Source organism: Marasmius oreades, chromosome 4 (assembly GCF_018924745.1).
Source record: "Marasmius oreades isolate 03SP1 chromosome 4, whole genome shotgun sequence".
Taxonomy (NCBI): Eukaryota; Fungi; Basidiomycota; class Agaricomycetes; order Agaricales; family Marasmiaceae; genus Marasmius; species Marasmius oreades.
The window spans coordinates 410,261-428,898 of NC_057326.1; the positions used below are offsets into that span (position 1 = coordinate 410,261).

Consider the following 18,638-nt stretch of genomic DNA (forward strand, 5'->3'; position numbering starts at 1 on the left):
TACTCTCGGTTCTCACTCCTCTCTCACCCAGGTAATTCACGATTATCAGAAATTGTTTTGAGGGAAAACCATTTGCTTACGACTGGATCTGACAGAAGTTTGTCAATCTGTATACCATTTCCTCTTCACGCCACGAAGATAATGATAATGACCGACTTGTGTCAAATGACCAGTTTTCTGTCTTAGTTCTCAACACGTATCCAGCGCCCCGACTACCCATTATCCGCCGACAGAAAAATGTGTTGAAGGAAGGAGCATGCAATCAAGTACTCCGTCACCACAGCACAGTGTGGGTGCCACCGAGATTCGGGAGATTATTTTCTCCGCCACTATTCTTGTCGGCGGTCCGATTCGCTTCACAAATACTATTCTTTCGGTTATCAACTGCGATTCTCTTTTTTCTCCGCTCCTAGGGCACCCTGCCACCGTTCTTACCCAGGTTTACTCCCAATGGAAGATGATTGTTTCGGCCCAGGCGTTGCCTCATATTCTTCAAAAACATGAAATGATCGAGATGAACCCGACCCTTCCATCCTGTCATGGATCTTGAATCTTGATGCATGATGTATGGTGACGGCGGTGGGGTAAACTACAGAAGCCGGGAGCTAACTATGGCGATAGATGATTGGAAAATTCACCTTCTATTCAGTACCTTACTTTTCCCGATCACTCCCCCGGACGAATCCTTTTGACCCGGGTTCTGGCAGGCGTCCCGACTAGAGGCACCAAAAACTCGTCAAAATTTGCTCCAGCTACCATTACCACCCAATGACATATACTTTCCTCGGCTGACAGCATGGGAAGTTCAGATCTTTCAGTCATCGAGTGGAGTTGATTTTGGAGGACTACCTCACTATTCCCACAGAACTGTGGGGGACTAGGCTATTCACTTACAATATTGCCAGTGTTGGAAAGCAAGCCGCCCCTTCAACCTTCGGCGATTGCCAGTCTCCGCCTATCGCGACTGGGACGACTGCAGCTGGTGGTCAGCCACCATTTGCCAATCTCTCGTCACGCCTTCTCCCGAGAATATATTGTCTTCCAGCCCGCTTCGACATGACTCGTGGTCCTCGAATTCGCTGAAAACTTGGTTTGAGGGTGACCCACTTCTGTTTGATTTCTGTTTGATGCCCCGTGAGCAGCTGTGAAATTGACTCACTCCGAACTTGTCCTTGGCGCACAGTGTCAGTGTTCCTATGCTAGTAGTGGGCACTACCGCCGCACATGCCGGCGACACAAATATGATCTTCAAGCTCAGTGATGATCTTTTCTTCCCTCGGATGTTTATCCCCTTTGACAGAAATTTTCTATTAGATATTTCCTTGGCACATGTTTAGCTTCAACGGGGGAACCACGAGCTAAAGAGGAGTCCGTCCTGGAGTCGGCAATGGGTAAGAGATTAACAGTTATCAAAGAGGATCGTGTCAAGATCTACGATGCGTTTGTTTAGTTTTAGTTATGGGTCTGACTTTGAATCAGTTGTATACTTTCCAAAGTGGTTCTGATAGCCTCTAGATACCCTTGCGTAGGTTAGCAATCTGATCCGCATATGAACAACCATGGTCACCACACAATCCAGCTTTACTGCTACGTTCACAAAAGAGTCCCTGCACTAACATGTGCATAACGGTATTATAATTATAAAAGGCGTGGCCACTTCGGACTTTGCCGAGTCGGTACCGTGGCCGATATACCCGAGTAAATGTCAGCTGATTTTCGATCTTTTAACCGCGGGAACCGGATCACGGGGCTATTCCTTCGGGATCAACGATATTGACTCGGCAACTTCCCTGAGGGATTCTGATGTGCAGAACAGTCCTCCAATTCTGACTTTATTTTCTCATTCCTCGACCCATACACACACACTCCTTCCAGTAGTACAGGAGCCGCGTCACAGGTTAAGTACCGAAAGAGTGTATGTGAGGAGCCTTCGGATCCTGAGGTAGATCAGGGCCTCAATGCAAGCTTCAAGTTTCAAGTGCCAGTCTGAAGATCTACATACAATCAGGCAATTGAAAATCCTACGTAACGGTGAAAAGGAAAATTCCGAGCGGACTCTTAAGTACAAGGGCTTAGGGATCCCACCCCTACCCGGAGTTGTTTATCAAATCAAGGCACCCCCTTGGTTTCGCCACTGTCGTCAGAATGAAGTCAAAATCTTGGTCAAATCCTCCACGTATAAGTAAGTGGCCTCCACTACTTATGGGGCCTGTGGTAATGGATTCATTACTGCGACTACGGCGATCCTCCCCACTTCCTACTCGCATCAAGCATTCGATTATGGCTCAAAGTTGGTGCGGGATCATTCATTTGTGACCTTGATCCACTCGCGCTCGTCCACGACGCCTTACCTTGTCCCGGTAGTAGAAGAGGGGAAGGCGAAAGTGGATGCGAGATTTCAAGACCGGAGGTACTGATACCGACGTCGTAAAGCCATACTGGGTGGTAGAACCCCCCGGCACCAGCGTGGTTTCGGTAATGTCGCCGCATGTTGGAGTTTACGTTGAATTCACGGCCACATCTGGGGAAGGGACATCGGAACGCTTTTCAAGTGGATCGATAGTTTGGTTTTTTTTTCGCGGGAAGGAATTCGAGGATATGGATATGGTTGAGGTCAGGTATATCAGCTATCGGCAATGTGCGTAGTTGGACTTACGCGTCTCGCCCGTATGTGTGTTGAAGTGGATTCTGAGGCTGCTAGGCCGACTGAAGCATTTAGAACAGGTCGGGCACATGTGTTTCTTCTCTGAGGTGACTTTTTCGCTTGGGAAGAGAGCGGGTGGACGATTCGGGGGTTCTTTACGAGGCCTTGAGCTACTCGCCGTTGCTGTGGACGGCACCAAAGATGGAGGGGGGAAATATTGACTGGACTCGGAGTAATGGCCTTTCGAAGATCGAGATGGGCCTTCTGGATCGTCCTGCTATGTGGTATGTGTGTCAGGTACACGGCCTAGTACGAAAGAAAGCTAGACAAACATTCAAGACGAATCTCCCATTTCGTGAATATTTCATGAAATGCTCTGTATCGCGAGTCCGTCAGTTGACAAGGAACGCAAGCCATTGAGCCTCGTACGTACCAGGGAACATCTCGTTGATACTGGGAAGCTGTGGTGGCTCGTTCGGAGTCCAAAATGATCTCCTTTGAGAGGGATGGGCAGACATGATTAGGGCGGTGGGACTCAAGTAAGTTCAAAAAATTTAAAGCACCGATTCTTATATAGTCATTCGACCAAATTGGCCTTGATTCTAGAGGGAATCGAATAATAATAGTATCATAATAGTATCAGAGGCATGCCGGACTGATTCAGAACTTGATTCCGCTGTAATTCTGATCTCAGTTCGAAGTCCGCGTTAACACTGGCCACTCTCGTCCAACCCTTGATTCCCGCCGTTATAGTCTATCGTCTCCCACTGTACTATTTGTCTGCTCGAATAAGTATCCCCTGAAAGTTATCAAATTCCTGTTTATAAGTTCGGCATGTGATTTTCGGCCAAGTTCAAGCTCAGATTTCTATGTTGCCATGCCCTTTTCCAGCATAGAGTAAATGAAACAATAAAAAAAGTGATCATATCAGCGTGAAACCAAAAAGTGAGAATCTGCGGATCGACTCAAAAAGTTGGTTCACAGTTATCGTGATTCAAATGCGTTAAAAAATCAATAAGGATCGGCGACTCTGAATTCCCCCAATGTAAAAGAGTTAGTAAAAACTTGATTTAAGCTCAAGTTGAAATAGTCTTTCAGGTCTTCAGTACTTCAGTACCGCCTCGGAAAGTCTGACGCTCACACAAAGGAGTACGAGGTGATCTATCTATGAACTTACACTTCTCTCGAGGACCCTCAACCCTTGATCGCCGTGATTTCATTTCCCATTGATACAGACACCGCCGGGCCAGAGGGGAATTTGTACATCATGCTGATTCCACATTCATAGGATCCCGGCGGTCCCGATGACGCCGAATCGATTGATAGTTCTATATGTACTGTACTTTCGATTTTCGTACCCGGCAATCCTTTCATGTGTTACATTGCCGACGCCTTCTCCGGCTTTTTCCGGTTTTCCCATTAGAAGCCGAAAAGCCGTTAGGCGTCAGCCAACCAACAAGTGGTTGAAAAAAAACGGGCGAAAACTGGTTTGCAAGGGCCGAAAATTCTCAGTCTGCGATTGTTGAACGTTGATGCGTCCACTTACTCACGACGTTCTTGTTGGCGTTACAGGTGCAACTTAATAGTATCAGCAGACCGAGTCAGGTTCGACTGCTAATCCCCTCCGAGATTTCCCCTGCTTTGAACAACAAATCTCACCCTCCCGCACATTTCTATTACATACCTAAAGGGGATTTGTCCAGGATCTTGACGTACTGGGCTAGCTGAATACGAGATTCTTCCCTGCCTGCCGCCAGTTATCGTCGGGATATGCAGTCTTGATCGACGCCAGATTGAACACAGTTAAGTCGCCTATCCTTCTTGTCAGTGAGTGAACCATGAAGCGATGGTCACAAAGCATCAGCCTGGCCAACAAATCGGCAATCAGAGCGTCCGGTGGTCACCTGCGAGCTAAGTAACTAGTAGTAACTTGCTGAGAGCTCAAATAAGTCTTAGGCAACAGGGGCATGATGCATATTGTGTTGCCCCGGTGTTTACTTGGCAGGAAGATCTTCAACGGCAAACAATTGAAATACATGTACAAGTTCCCCGCGATACTTGATTAGGAACTATGGCACCCAATTGGTCCTTCAAGTCACTTTACCCTGTCCATCTGACTCCTGAGATTGGATACCACGGATATCATAAATGAGGCAGGTAGTAGAACATATTAGTACCGACCTCAATTCTAAGGAGAATATGTACGTAGCAGCGAACTCACAACGTACGTACTCATATGTTCACCGGGGCAGATGAAGGAAACTGAATCCAATTCCATCCAAGTTCATACCACCTCGACTGAACCGTTTTGCCACTAACTTAAGCCTGTGATTAACTTCGAATTCTATAGACGTGAGAGAATGAGACCGGAAGCGATGGCGATAGCGATAACGTACTATCATTGACCCTGTGTTGAAAAGTGGATAGGTGTTTGAAAATCCGCTTTCTCCCTTTTATCCACAATCCCTGTGGTCTCGGACTTCAACGGAATGTCTTCCTATGCTAATTTCTGATATATCTATGTATTTATTATTTTCTAATCCATTGTTTTCGTCCTATAACATGTCGATGTTTCGAGGGAATCACGTAAAAGTCTCACCAACGAGGTTATTCCCTGGGCGCAAAACATGAATTTGTGTACAATACTATACCAATCGGGTTTATGAGATAATATGTAATATTTTGCTACTTTATAGGCTATACCGCCCACGCACAGAAGTTTTGGAAAGGAAACAAAGAAAGATATCGACTGAAGCGTGACAAAAGTTGATCAGTCGGAGTTATAATTCACTGCCGACAACTGCCGAAACGCGTCGCGTCGCGACAAGTTGTGTTGGCGGCGCCACGTGTTGTGACGTACTGACCGCACCGGCTGTTGCTCGGCAATGTGACGTTATGTGACTGATATTTTTCAAACACTTACCTTTACAGTCCGGCATCTCTATCTCTCCATGTCTGCTCGATAAGAACACTCTGAATTTTGGAGTTAGCTAGCACAGATAGTAGTCGTCTGGTATACTAAAGCCGAATAAAAGAAACCCACGGCAAGTACAAGTCCGACCTTCCTTTCAAAAAGTTTTCAAACACTGGGTAACTGATAGTATGGGAACAGCGGGGCGCGATTTGAAAACAAAGTTTCTGATATATGTTCCATCAACCCAAAAACGATCTTCATGGCACCTCTTGTTAGCAATCTGCCTCTTAGTATTCATCGATAGCCGCCCTGTCGTCCGTCGGCGAAGAAGTCGATCTGTGCCAGATCTTCCAGCTTATTAGGAAGACACGGGTGAGACTTGAAGATTTCAAAGGAACCAGCAACAAACGCCGTGATGCGAAACCAAAATTTCCAGAAGACGAAAGCAGATAGCGACAGGGGACGCAAACTAAAACTGACCCGACGCCTTGATGAGCGCTGCGGAGGCTAGAGCGGCTACAAGGCTGCCGCGGCACGATAGAAGGGTGAATGTCGGTTGAATGGAACCTGGCTCCACTTTACAAGTAAATCTGAAGTATACGATTGATCAACCCGACGAATTGCTTTCCGACAACGAAACAAAGCTACTGTGTAGTATGTACGTAATGATGCCAGTGTCTTGTACAGTCCTGAATAACGACCTTGACATGACCCTCATCAAGCATTCTTATTCTTTTGACCAGTTCTGGCTTCATGACAAGTGTCTCCGACTCGGCTTTCGGGTACGGTCCAAGGCGCACGAAGCGAAACTCCGCCAAAGGATGGGAGGTACGTTGCCTTGCAGACACCACCTCCAGTATGCGTTTCACGAGTTGCGTGTTCAGCGTGACATACGGAAGTTCGAGGGAGAGACACTCAAGTTGTGGGAGAAAACCGGGAGGCCCGTTTTCGAATTTGGAAAGGAGGGCGGAAACCATGTCATCGGTAAATGCAGCTGCTTTGCGACGTCTAATTTTGGTGCTCGACACTCCGCCCAAGGTCAACTCAAAACGAGCCAATTTGGGAACAGCTTGCAACATATCGAGCAGAAGTGGATCCCTACATGAGTTTGGATCCTCTTGCCGTAGTTCAAGCGTTATTTGTTTGAGCGAAATAGAGGATCGTCGAACCATGTCGACTAACGCAGAAGGTAGAAGCCATGTACAACGGTGGATAAAACATGTTTCGAGAGAGGGCATGACGAGAGAATCACAGATACTGGGCAACCAGCTGTAGTCGTCCCGATAGGTCCTGACCGTTAATTGACGAAGGGAGGGCAAATTGACCTCTCGAACAGCCACAGGGAGATTGTCACGAACACCCCAGGAATCGATAGATGACAACGTAAGGGATTTGAGGGCTTTACAGCTCCGTGCAACATCGAGGAAGTCATCCACGTCCTTAGAGCGCTGGATATCCCGAACTTCCCAAGATGTTAGCTGAGGAAATGGTATAGCACGATTTGCGTGGTGGCCCGAGAACACGACGAGTTTTGGTGACCTTTGAATGGCTTGCCAGAACCAGGGCCAGACCGATTCATCGGGCGTGCCATACTCAAGTTCGCGATACGCTTCAAGATTAGGAAAGGTTAGTCGTTGAATAGGAGGGAGATCTCTAAAGTCATCGTGGAATTCCACCGCCATGGTGAGTTCCCGGCTTCTGTGGATGTGTCTGGATAACGATTCCCATAAACCCACATACCATGGTGACTCCAGGATAGGTCCATCGCTTTGAATTCGGAGTTTCAAAGGATAATCTCCTGAATTCGAAAAATAGACCTCGAGAGGTAAACCGACGTCATAAGGTGGTTCTGAGAGATTGACGGTGATGGAAGACCAAAGCTTCGACAATCCCTTAGCAATCGTCCTCCAGTGGGAGCAGACTTGAGATATAATGATGGCAGGGAGTCCGAGGAGCGGAGAATGCGACCGGTAGTTAACGTCGAATGAATATTCGCAAAGCGACAAACATAACGTGGAGAAAATCATTTCCCAGATCTCCACTGGTACCCTCCGTTGAGCAGAAATAGCAGCCCAACATTGCTTGGCCATGGTCTCCACGGCACTCTTTGCATTTCCCAGCTGTTCCAGCGTTTGCTGCAACAGTGCCATGTCCACCTCATAACGCTTGAGCTCCCTCTCTCCTTCCTTCAACAGATCTTTCAATTCGGACATCTCCACTTTAGAAGGTATGTAATCGTTATGGAGAAATCGAGGTTCGATTGTTTGGAGCGGACGAATATAGGGGGTATCGACTACATGTTGGCACCTTTGGCACAAAACTGGTTGTTGAGCATGCACTGAGGCGTCGTCCAGTCGTTCTCCTAACATCAGTCTGCCTGAAAAAATAGTGATTACCGTTGGACAAGAAGAACAGGTAGTGGCTATACCTAGGTTTGATTCACTTGAGATTTACCTTCTCTTCACTTGCAAATTCAGGCCTGTGAGAGTCAAGAGAAAACAATAGTTTCGCACCACACGCGACGATGTTGGCAGTGTCACAACGCGTGACGCTTTTGGGGGCTCGACTGCGATTCATATTTTTTTCAGAATGGCGTATGATATATTATTATTAGGAAATTAAATCCTTCATTGGACCCCGTAGCCTGTAGGATGCCGAAATATGATAAATCAACTGCTAGAGATTGAATCTTGTAACTCTTCCGGTGATTCTGCAATTTCAACGGTACTAAGTATCATCAATCTTGTGGCGTGACGGTCCTCGACAACAACCTTGACTCCACTTTCTTTTAGCACTCTGATTCTCTCGAGCAGTTCAGGCCCCATGACGAAATCATCATACTCATCAGCTTCTGTCCCATACCTAATACGGACGAGGCGAAATTCTGAAAAGGGATGAGGCGCACGCTGCCTTGCCGCCACCACCTCCAATATGCGCTTCACGAGTTGCGTGTCCAACGTGACAAACGGAAGTTCGAGGGAGAGATAGTCAAGTTGTGGGAGAAAATCGGGAGGCCCGTCTTCGAATTTGGAAAGGAGGGCGGAGACCATGTCATCGACAAATGCTGTGCGAGGCCTAATTTTGGTGCTCGACACTATGCCCAAGGTCAACTCAAAACGAGTCAATTTGGGAGCAGCTTGCAACATATCGAGCAGAAGTGGATCCCTACATGAGTTTGGATCCCGGTCTTGGAATAGTTCAAGCGTAATTTGTTTGAGCGAAATAGAGGATCGTCGAACCATGTCGACTAACGTGGAAGGTAGAAGCCATGTACAATGGCGGATAAAACATCTTTCGAGAGAGGGCATGACGAGGGAGCCGAAGATGCTGAGCAACCAGCTATACTTGTCCCGATAGGTCCTGACTAATAATTGACGAAGGGACGGCAAGTTGACCTCTCGAACAGTCACAGGGAGATTGCGACGAGTACCCAGATTCCGGATGCATGACAACGTAAGGAATTTGAGGGCTTTACAGCTCCGTGCAACATCGAGAAAGTTATCCACGTCCGTAGAACGCCAGATACGTCGAACTTCCCAAGATGTTAGCTGAGGAGAGGGTATAGCACGATTTACTCGGTAGCTAGAAAACACGGCGAGTTTTGGTGACTTCTGAATGGCTTGCCGGAACCAGGGCCAGGCGGGCGTGGCACGTTCTTCGCGATACGATTCGAGATTAGGAAAGGTCAGTCGTTGACCAGGAGGGAGAAAATTAATAAGCGCGGCGCGGTTGACATCCATCACCATGGTGAGCTCCCGGCTTCTGTGGATGTGTCTAGAAGACGAATTCCATAAATCCAGACCCCTTGACGACTCCGAGAGAGGTGGAGCGCCTACAATTCGTAGTTTCAAAGGATAATCCCCTGAATTCGAAAAATAGACCTCGAGAGGTGAACCGATGTTATATGACGGGTTGGAGAGATTGACGGTGATGGAAGACCAAAGCTTAGGCAATCCCTTAGCAATCGTCCTCCAATCGCGGCAAACTTGAGAGATAATAGTCGCAGGGAGTCCAAGGAGCGGCGAATCCGAGCGGTAGGCAACTTGAACAGTGACATCGAATGAATATTCGCAAAGCGACAAGCATAACTTGGAGAAGATCATCTCCCACATCTCCACGGGTACCCTCCGTTGAGCAGAAATAGCAGCCCGACATTGCTTGGCCCTGGTCTCCACAACACTCTTTGCATTTCCCGGCCGCTCCAGTGTTTGCTGCAACAGTGCCATATCCACCTCATAACGCTTGAGCTCCCTCTCTCCTTCCTTCAACAGATCTTTCAATTCGGACATCTCCACTTTAGAAGGTATGTAATCGTTACGAAGAAATCGAGGTTCGATTGTGTGGAGCGGACGAATATTGGGGGTATCGACTACGTGTCGGCACCTGTGGCACAAAATCGGTCTATGAACGTCACGGTGCGTCGAAATATTGTTGGATTGCTGTTTAGACATTGTATTCGCCTGAATAGCAGTAGATTGACCCCCCGGCACACATGAACATCTTTGGTTGGAACGCGACTCAGCCATACAACTTAAAGTTTCCACTGTATCTTCTTCCTTCGTACGTTAGGGATACCAATCAGGCCAGGCTACGAATATTCTTGAGTTCGAGCCTAACAACGCAAACATATAATTCAATCTGGATAAGCGACACGGTGAGGCGACATTTGGGCGACATACCGACGGTTATGGCACTCCGGTGACAATTTACTGCAAGGTCCTCTTGTATCCGTATAACAAACCCTCGGTGAAATATCGAGTCGCTGAAATGAAACAGGAATGAGGAGGAAACAAGGAAACTGAACGTAGGACGCGGTGATGGGTGGTGGTTGAGGTTCAAGTTGCTGTCTGTCAGTGTCATAACATAATATAATGGCCTGGGATGGTTCCATGCATCCGAGTCACTCAAATACACTTCGCGGGTCTTACAGCCCAAAATCCTACCACGTACAATCGGCATCCTACGGGGTCCAATAAAGAATTTAATTTCCTAATAATAATAATACAACATATAATAGTATTTGATAAACTACTGGCTCAACACATCGCGGGTGGTCATGAATGGTCATGAACAATCTACAAAAAGAAAGTGGTGATGGGTCGTAACAGGTCATGATCGTAAAATCCAATAACGCAACGGTAAAGAGCGAAAGAAAAAAACCAAAGGTAAAGAAAAAAGAGGGAGGGGGGTCACAATTGCAACCATAATACACATACGAACCCAAAAAAGACCATTGAGCTCATTACACTTTCATCATCATCAAACCGATTCCTTCGTGCTCAATCCACCTTTGAGATACTTCCAAACGCCTCCACCAGTCGTTTCCTTCTTCAAATTCCCTTCCTTCTCCCCAGTAGCAACATCCTCTCCCTTCCCCTTAACCAACGCAAGCCGCTTAGACATCGTCTTCGGAAGCTCCGAAGAACCAACAACATCCTCCTCCGGATCCGTACTCAGAACAGGCACAACTTGTCCCTTGACCAACGCAAGGCGCTTCGAAACAGTCGGAGGAAGATCGTTGGCATTCGTTGCAGAGGCTATGTTGCCTTTTACATACTTGAGTCGTGTAGAGTTCGTCAGTTCGGTGCCGGTGCCAATCGTAGGCTCGGATGGGGTATTGTTGCCTTTTACCATCCTGAGCCGTGTAGACATCGTCAGCTCAGGTATAGTACCAGTCGTGGGTGTAGGAGTACTAGCGGCGGGCGGTTGAGTAGCGGGGGATTGACCAGTACCAGTAGAGGGCTGTGTAGGAGTACCGACAGTAGGAGGTTGATTAGTGGTAGGTTGACCAGTACCAGCAGATGGTTGCGTAGGAGTACCAGTCGATGGTTGCGTGACAGGTGTATTGGGGATTGAGGGTTGAGATGGCGTCGCGCCAGTACCAGGCGGATTAGTGGATCCAGGGAAATCATACGCTTGCCACGTTCCTGGGATCAGAGCGACGGGGAGGATCCAAGTAGCGGATAGAATGACACCGTAACCTGTGAAAAAACGGTTCAGTACAATAGCGAGAAGCAAAAAGACATTCTGAAACGGAATAGCTGCTCACCAACATCATAACTTTTAATCGCACTCCAACTCCACGTAATGAACGTGCCAATATACCCGACAAAGGGTACGATGTGTTGTAACAAGAGCAAAGCAGGTTGCATAGGTGCAGGGAACATAGTCAACTGCGCAAAACGATTAGTTCGTGGTGTTTTGAAGAGGAAGAAACAACTCACCGGCAAGTGGGAAAAGAGCCAAGTCAGTGCGTTTGTGATCATCGCGGCGCGCTTCGCAGCTTCAAGCGACTTGTCAGAAAGAATAGACATGACCGGTGGAGGAAGGAAACTATGGGGAAAGATGTCGAATAAGATCTTTCAGAACACCGCATATATGCGGGAGAAAGAAGAAAAACGCACATCCTGTAGCCCCACCAAAGAGCTTGAACGCTCACTTGCGTGTTGGACGGAATCCAAACACGCTGGTCAAGGGTCGGTTTGGGCTTTCTAAGTTTGTTGGGATGCTTCTTGTCCTTGTCGCCGTCAGCTGGCTTGTCGTCCTCCTTCGGTTTATTGTCAGTGTCTCCCGAACCGGATTCAGGAGCCTTGGTATCGGTATCAGGAGCGGAGGTTGGGGGCTGTGATGGAGCAGGAGCAGGTGTGGGTGTCTTCTTCTTCTTCCAAGGCCATAACTTCCAGGTAGGCTTAGGCCAACGAAGAGCAGTCTCCTTGTTCTTCCCGCCCGACGTGCCATCCTCAACGATAACAGGAGGAACAGTTCCCCTTCCGAACGTCCCGAATGCCCTATACGTACTCAACAACTCAACGAATTTGCTGTCATCGACACCCGTGTTTGCCTTTACTGTCTGTTTGAATTCGGAATTGATGGGCACGACCTCGAATTTGGCCATCTCGACTTTAGATTTCTTGGTTGGCATGAGGGGAAGGTAAACCATGACGCTCCAATCGTCGGCGATGGTATGGTGCGGTTCAACCTCTCCTTCTGATCCTCCATCGTCTTCACCGGCATTATCGTCGCCATCGCTAACGTTACTCCCTTCCCTGCTAGGTCCGGTGTTACCAGGAGCAGAAGATGCGGCTTTGAAGCTGTCCAAGATGGCGAAGACAGTGGGAGCCTCTTCTCCTTCAGGAGCATCGCAGGCTTTGCCATTCATGACAGCAGGGCTCCTAAGCTTCGCAACGAGTTGCTTATTGTCCGTAAGAACCGCGCCTGATGGAGGAATGGGCTTTCCTGAGCCGTCGAGTTGAGGCACCTTGGGCTTAGAGGGAACGGGAACAGGATCGGTTGGCTGAGGAAGTGATCTGACGAGGTTACGAATGATGTCGGCAAGGGCGATAGGATCATCAGGGATCTTGTCAGCGTCGTCTCCTCCTGCTACATGGGCAGCATCGACGACGGTCTCGGCCCCGTTGGCTTCGACCTCAACAGCGACATCTGCAGCATCGGTGGAGAACTCCCCATCAGCGCCTTTCCCTGCGGCATTACCACCACCTTCACCATCCTGAACTCTAACATCAGCAATAGAAACTTGGGCGCTGGTGTCAGCTGAAGCCTGAACCGCATGGTCCGAATGAGAATCGCCAGCCCTGCGATGACCGCCTTTACTGAATTTGGTTAGACCATTCTTGAGACGCTCGAAACCGGTAACTTCGCGTTTCTTCTCGTCCTGAGGTTCAACAGCATGTGTCTCAGCCGCTTCAGATAGTTGGCCTTCATCGTTGGGAGTCGCGTTGGTTGCTGCTGCATTTGCTGAGGTCTCCTCGCCAGCACCATCACCCGTTGGTGAAGTGGCGACCATTTCCTTCTCATTCTCCTCGACATCGACCTCCTGGGTCTCGCCAAGCGAGTCCTGGTTGGCCTTTGCGGTTAGATTCTGACCGCTAAGGGACTTGCTGAGACGATTGAGTAAATTGGGAGGGGCCGAAGCGGGGGATTGGTCAGGAGAGGACATGGTGGTGATGGCGATAAGAAAGAAAGGGTGGATTAGAGTCAGGGGGTTGAAAGAGGAGTATCATAATCACAGTTTTTTCAAAGAAGGACATCTGCGGGGAGTGTAATGAAAGCGTGGGAAATCTGCTCTTAGATAAGATTAGATCGAATTGAGATTTTACTCTGTTCACTTCTTCCTCGCTTTCTAAATTCTACCATCACAATAATGCTGCAGCTGGTCCTTCTCTGTTCTTCCTCTTTTTATTCCGAAGAGAGTATCACGGCATAATTAGGTTGATGACAAATTTGGCTCCAATGGACGACCATTTAAGAACCCGAGGTTCACAGGACCACTAGTTTCCGTTCCTGGTCCTGAGGGTTTTGCAACAAAATAAATCATTTCTGTGAGTAATCTGTATTCTGTTTATGACCGAAGACCTAATTGTTGACGTTACAGACGGTGTATCAGATCTTAGAGGCAGCAAGTCCAGCAGCCACTTGTTCGGGCGATCTTTACTTTCGTCCCCTCCAAACCGGTTCACAGGGTTGATTGTACAGAATGACGAATGCGCAAATCGTTTTGGTGTGTAGATTGACAATGATTGAAGAGGCTTGAACTTGCTGCGAATACAGACCAATTCTGTCATAGCTGACTCGCCGGTTGCTGCGCTTTTGCCTTATCCGCACTGTGAAACCAGGAACGCAACATCTACGTCAGAACTGAGGAATTCAGAATGCGGAAATATCCCATTTACATATCCTGAGCCACCTACGTCACCTTTCTCCACCTCTTTTCGATGCTCTTATAAAGCCCATCTCGAACATTGGGACATAACTTCCACACATTATTTTCATCATGACTTCTTACCTCTCGTCTGCTGGAAAAGGAGTAACAGATTTTGGACAAGGAGTCGGGAAGGGCGTAGGGGAGGTCGGAAAGGGCGTTGGCAGAGGCGTCGGGGAAATCGGCAAGGGCGTTGGTATCGGGGGTGGAGGCGAGGTTTCGAATGCTGATGGCAACGCCACGACATCCAGTGCTAGTGAGGGACAGGCGCAAGGGGCGGAGCGCAATAACGGTGCACAGGGCACCGCTAATCCCGCTCAGCCTGCAGGTGGCAACACCAACACCAACACCAACACCAATGGCACACAAAACCAGGCTACATCGGAAGGTGGAAGTGGTGGGGGAGGATTAAGAGGTGCTTTCAATAGTATCGGCGGCACACTTGGTACTATCACCAACGCCTCCATGGGAATAGCTGGAACGCTATCGAAAACAACTATGGATCTCAATCGTAACGTTGCTAAAGGTGTAGGCGTTATTGGAGGCACAGCTGTTGAACAAGTCGTCAACGTAGGTTTTTTTACTCTTTTCCTCGGTTTTCGCGGATTTGACCTAATTCATTCTAGATCGCATCCTCGACAACCGATAACATTCTGTCCCCTATCGCCAACAGTCTCAAAGCCGTCGAAGGACTGGAAGCATTAGGCGAAGGCGTTGACTCTATCAATGGTCTTTCGACACAGGCTCTACAAGGGATCGCAAGCGCAACAAAGAAGGCGTTGGATACCGCTGGAAAGGTTCTTCACCTCCCCCTCTTACTTTCACCTCCCCATACCTACCTCATAACCCCATCTAGACCCCTACATTCTTCGACCCAGATGGAGACGGCATCGTAAAGTTGAGCGATACTTGCAAAGGCTTCGTAGCCATCGGCCTCGAGGAGAATTACGCCAAAGCCGCTGCATACGCGTTACATTCGACGTTTAGCTACCCCACCTCAGAATCATGGAATCCCGTTCCACTTATCCACCCCAAATCCGGATATGAATTCCCCATCAAGATTGAGAATATGGTCAAGACGAAGTGGGGAAAGAATTGGGGGAACTTTGAGAGGGTAGATTGGGTGCAGGATGCAGATATTGAGAGGGTACGTTGGTTTGAATTGTGAAAATTTGCCCCAGAAGGTTGACATGACTTCTTTGGCGTAGTTCTTCGGCCTTCGGGAACGAACGACATGGACTGAGTACTGGACGGATGTGTAGGTTTTTACTTGTCTCCCGTGGTTCCCCTTTTTTTACTTACTCGCTGTCAACAGTAAATCCTATTTTGGCACTGCACTCCTCATCTTTGAATGGGGAACCACTTGGCCGTACATGTCAGTCCCTGGATCAAACCTCGCTGCTGGCGAGATTGGAGCAATCTTGAGGGTGAGGTTTTACCCTGTGCATTGTTATCTTTGCTAAATTTGCGTTCAATTTCGCTCAGACTGTAATCTTACCGACGATTGCCAAGACCCATGAGAATGCCGAAAAGAAAGAAGGAAAACAGCCAAAGAAGGAGGAGATGCCCGCACCTCCTCCGTTACAAGAGCAGAAAGAAGAAGTGAAGGCGTGAAGATCTATTTTTTTTGATGTGGCCTGTACTATGATATTATCTTTGTGTATTTAGTCTATGCTGTAGCCGTAAACTCTGTACCATACCTACTCGGATGTTGCTAATGACGAAGGATTTTTGGATGTGCATAGGTAATTACTACACCTCCGGAACACCATTTTCTTTTGTCAAGGTTGAATGTGGATCGCGTCGGCGGATGACAGCGTGGTCTTGGACTCTGTCCAAGAAATTGACAAGTGCACAGACTTACTGGAGTAGTTATAATTACAATGATTATACATTGAAGCACTTTCGGTTTGGTGGCATGCCAGAATGACGCGTTCCCGGGCCCGCGTCGAACCTTTCAACTAATACCAGTCACCATGCATCGCATGGCGTACTGCGTTCAGGTCTCTTCTGTTTTTCTCGCTGAAATTTCACTTCATGCCATTCATCTATTCAACGTCCTTTTTTGTGAAGCATTACTGAAGGCGTAGCGCAAGGAAGGCAACCTACAACCACTCCAGGGACATCCCTGAAATTTTCCTAACAAACAACCGGCCCAACCATTACACATGCTCCAGCTTCGAAGTAATTCAGTTGCGCGGCGTCAACTCGAACGCTTGTGCCTGAAGAACCAACAAACTTCCATATTATTCCCAGCTACTCCAACAGGTATGCTCGATAACTCGAATACGAAAGCTCCAACATCGTCATTCAACTTCGGAATCACAGCATGCACTCAAGTCACCAAGTTTTTGCGAGATAATAATCCGGGTCGCCAAATTTGCAGGACTCTTGTAAGTTGTCGTTACTTTCATCCATCATGTCGGGCTTCTTCGCTTGATTTTTTTCACATATCGATGACCTTCTGACTCGGTCATAGGGACATTGACAAAGCTATTTTCGGTAGCCGACTACCGTTTTTAAGAGGCGAGCTTCCAAAGTTCAGATTTTAACTTCCCTCCCGTTCTGAGAAGATGGAACCGGAAAATTACAAAACTCTCCAAGTCTCCCGTGGTTTCACTTATCGCTATTTTTCTGTCCCCGCGAAAGGGAGTGGAAATAAGACTATTCTGTTTCTGCATGGATTCCCGAACGCTGATACGGATTGGAGGCATCAGGTAAGTGAAAATTATCCGAGTCCAGTGCTCAACTATCTACTATAATCTGACTCTGAATGTCTGTGCTCCTACTAGGTTTCATTCTTCAAAGGCCGCGGCTACGGCCTCATCGTCCCCAACCTGCTAGGCTATGGTGGAAGCTCCAAACCTACAGATCCGGCCGAATATCGTCAAAGTCTCATGTCGAAAGATCTAGTAGAGATTTTGGATAAAGAAGGTGTGGAGAAAGTTGTTGCTATTGGGCACGATTGGTATGTTCCGTACATCAGCTCTCCAGCTTCGATGCCAAACTTTTAGTACACACTTTCAGGGGTGCATACGTCGCCGGACGGTTTGCGTTATTTCAACCTCACCGTACGGAAGCCGTGGGCTTCATCACAGTCGGGCACGTCCCCCCTTCCCTATCCCCGAAATTTGAACTCGAACCGTCGTTCGAAATTACAAAAAAGCGATTTGGATATGAAGTGTTGGGATATTGGGAATTTTTTGCATCCCTTGATGCGCCCAAGGTTTCGATGGATAACGTATGTTTTCTTGATATTCTGAACTCAACTTTAACTCGATCTGGTCCCTAATGTTTTCAGTTCGAAACGTTCTTCAACATATTATGGCCTGATGACCCTAAGACTTGGATTTCAGATATGGCACCCCTGGGAGCGTTGAGGAAGGCTTTGGAAGGAAAGAAGGTTCTACCTGCTCCACGTTGGATGTCAGAGGAGGTGTGCATCATTTACTACTATCCAATTCACTTCTTACCGAAGTGACCTAAACCTAAACACCCCCAGGATAAACGTTTGATATCCGAACCTATCCTCAAAAACGGACTTGAAGCATCGATGTGCTACTATAAACTACATGTTCAAGGTTTTGGGGCAGAAGACGATCAATGCGAGTTCTTTTGTTCAAGTCGTTAGGGTCATCCGCTTTCTAATGAGTTCGTTCTCCTCCTCCCCTCTAGTGTTGGCCGGGAAAGCCGAAATTCCTCAACCCGTTTTCTTCCTCGACGCAACCGACGATTTCATTGCTGGGGAAGAGTATTTTATGACCGCTCTTGGTCACACCGAGAGCCCAGTCAAGAAGTACTGCAAGAACGCGACCGTGAAACAAGTGAAGGTCGATCATTGGGTGATGTTGCATATTCCCGATAAGTTGAACGATATGTTACTCGAGTGGATGGAGACATTTTGATACGAAGGAAACGGGTGGATTAAGGTATCGATTTCTCGCATCACACGTAACATACGTAGGATCTTATTTCCACAGAATGTAATGGAACTGAAATCCGTTTTACTTCGACGCTTAACTCCGGGATCTGTCAGAGAAAAAGACAGGTCGTTAATGTTGCTTGTGCACCTCCTGATCTGTGAAGGATCGTGAATGGGCGAGTTGAATGGACGGAGGAAACTGTATTCTCGAGGTTAGCGCCCGGTTGACGAGGAAGAAACGAAACATCTTTGAATCTTAACTCGACGACAGAAACGGAAGGTCTTGTTTTTTTTTGTCAAGGCTCATCGAGGCGCTCCCGCCAGGTCACTGCAAGAGCATGATGATCATGATGGGACTCGCGCCTGGATTTGTCTAAAGACTGTATTAATATTAGAATTGTGGGAGCTTGTTACGCCAGGTTACGCGGCCCCGAAACCG

At 47.8% G+C, this 18,638-nt stretch overlaps 5 protein-coding genes across 5 annotated transcripts; 2 read left to right on the forward strand and 3 right to left on the reverse strand.

Annotated features, from left to right (window-relative positions):
* Positions 1-6,180: 6,180 nt before the first annotated feature.
* Positions 6,181-8,069, reverse strand: E1B28_006952 (uncharacterized protein). The gene is made up of 2 exons (XM_043151659.1): positions 7,987-8,069; positions 6,181-7,935 (listed from the first exon to the last, which is right to left on the reverse strand). The coding sequence occupies exon 2, from the start codon at positions 7,925-7,927 to the stop codon at positions 6,203-6,205; it is 1,725 nt and encodes a 574-aa protein (XP_043009739.1). The 5' UTR covers positions 7,928-7,935; positions 7,987-8,069; the 3' UTR covers positions 6,181-6,202.
* Positions 8,070-8,149: 80 nt separating this feature from the next.
* Positions 8,150-10,423, reverse strand: E1B28_006953 (uncharacterized protein). Its single transcript, XM_043151660.1, has 2 exons — positions 10,238-10,423; positions 8,150-10,170 (listed from the first exon to the last, which is right to left on the reverse strand). The coding sequence occupies exon 2, from the start codon at positions 10,082-10,084 to the stop codon at positions 8,228-8,230; it is 1,857 nt and encodes a 618-aa protein (XP_043009740.1). The 5' UTR covers positions 10,085-10,170; positions 10,238-10,423; the 3' UTR covers positions 8,150-8,227.
* Positions 10,424-10,511: 88 nt separating this feature from the next.
* Positions 10,512-13,690, reverse strand: E1B28_006954 (uncharacterized protein). The gene is made up of 4 exons (XM_043151661.1): positions 11,963-13,690; positions 11,783-11,891; positions 11,608-11,731; positions 10,512-11,539 (listed from the first exon to the last, which is right to left on the reverse strand). Exons 1-4 carry the CDS (start codon positions 13,513-13,515, stop codon positions 10,818-10,820), a joined length of 2,508 nt encoding a protein of 835 aa, XP_043009741.1. The 5' UTR covers positions 13,516-13,690; the 3' UTR covers positions 10,512-10,817.
* E1B28_006955 (uncharacterized protein) lies at positions 13,681-16,002 on the forward strand. Its single transcript, XM_043151662.1, has 8 exons — positions 13,681-13,897; positions 13,963-14,076; positions 14,143-14,847; positions 14,904-15,074; positions 15,134-15,424; positions 15,486-15,535; positions 15,593-15,704; positions 15,763-16,002. Exons 3-8 carry the CDS (start codon positions 14,350-14,352, stop codon positions 15,889-15,891), a joined length of 1,251 nt encoding a protein of 416 aa, XP_043009742.1. The 5' UTR covers positions 13,681-13,897; positions 13,963-14,076; positions 14,143-14,349; the 3' UTR covers positions 15,892-16,002.
* Positions 16,003-16,233: 231 nt separating this feature from the next.
* Positions 16,234-18,502, forward strand: E1B28_006956 (uncharacterized protein). Its single transcript, XM_043151663.1, has 10 exons — positions 16,234-16,545; positions 16,606-16,670; positions 16,757-16,994; positions 17,070-17,245; positions 17,305-17,518; positions 17,579-17,713; positions 17,780-17,882; positions 17,953-18,206; positions 18,242-18,411; positions 18,471-18,502. The coding sequence occupies exons 3-8, from the start codon at positions 16,851-16,853 to the stop codon at positions 18,180-18,182; spliced, it is 1,002 nt and encodes a 333-aa protein (XP_043009743.1). The 5' UTR covers positions 16,234-16,545; positions 16,606-16,670; positions 16,757-16,850; the 3' UTR covers positions 18,183-18,206; positions 18,242-18,411; positions 18,471-18,502.
* Positions 18,503-18,638: the final 136 nt, after the last annotated feature.

Excerpts from the sequence above, each read along its gene's own strand:
- E1B28_006953 (XM_043151660.1), bottom strand. The coding sequence starts at position 10,084 with ATGGCTGAGTCGCGTTCCAACCAAAGATGTTCATGTGTGCCGGGGGGT.
- E1B28_006956 (XM_043151663.1), top strand. The coding sequence starts at position 16,851 with ATGGAACCGGAAAATTACAAAACTCTCCAAGTCTCCCGTGGTTTCACT. Across the intron at positions 17,246-17,304 it reads GTTGCTATTGGGCACGATTG|GGGTGCATACGTCGCCGGAC; the intron begins GTATGTTCCGTA and ends ACACACTTTCAG. Across the intron at positions 17,883-17,952 it reads TGGGGCAGAAGACGATCAAT|TGTTGGCCGGGAAAGCCGAA; the intron begins GCGAGTTCTTTT and ends CCTCCCCTCTAG.
- E1B28_006954 (XM_043151661.1), bottom strand. The coding sequence starts at position 13,515 with ATGTCCTCTCCTGACCAATCCCCCGCTTCGGCCCCTCCCAATTTACTC. Across the intron at positions 11,892-11,962 it reads CTTTGGTGGGGCTACAGGAT|TTTCCTTCCTCCACCGGTCA; the intron begins GTGCGTTTTTCT and ends CTTTCCCCATAG. Across the intron at positions 11,540-11,607 it reads GATTAAAAGTTATGATGTTG|GTTACGGTGTCATTCTATCC; the intron begins GTGAGCAGCTAT and ends GTTTTTTCACAG.
- E1B28_006955 (XM_043151662.1), top strand. The coding sequence starts at position 14,350 with ATGACTTCTTACCTCTCGTCTGCTGGAAAAGGAGTAACAGATTTTGGA. Across the intron at positions 15,425-15,485 it reads AGGATGCAGATATTGAGAGG|TTCTTCGGCCTTCGGGAACG; the intron begins GTACGTTGGTTT and ends TCTTTGGCGTAG. Across the intron at positions 15,536-15,592 it reads ACTGAGTACTGGACGGATGT|TAAATCCTATTTTGGCACTG; the intron begins GTAGGTTTTTAC and ends CGCTGTCAACAG.
- E1B28_006952 (XM_043151659.1), bottom strand. The coding sequence starts at position 7,927 with ATGTTAGGAGAACGACTGGACGACGCCTCAGTGCATGCTCAACAACCA.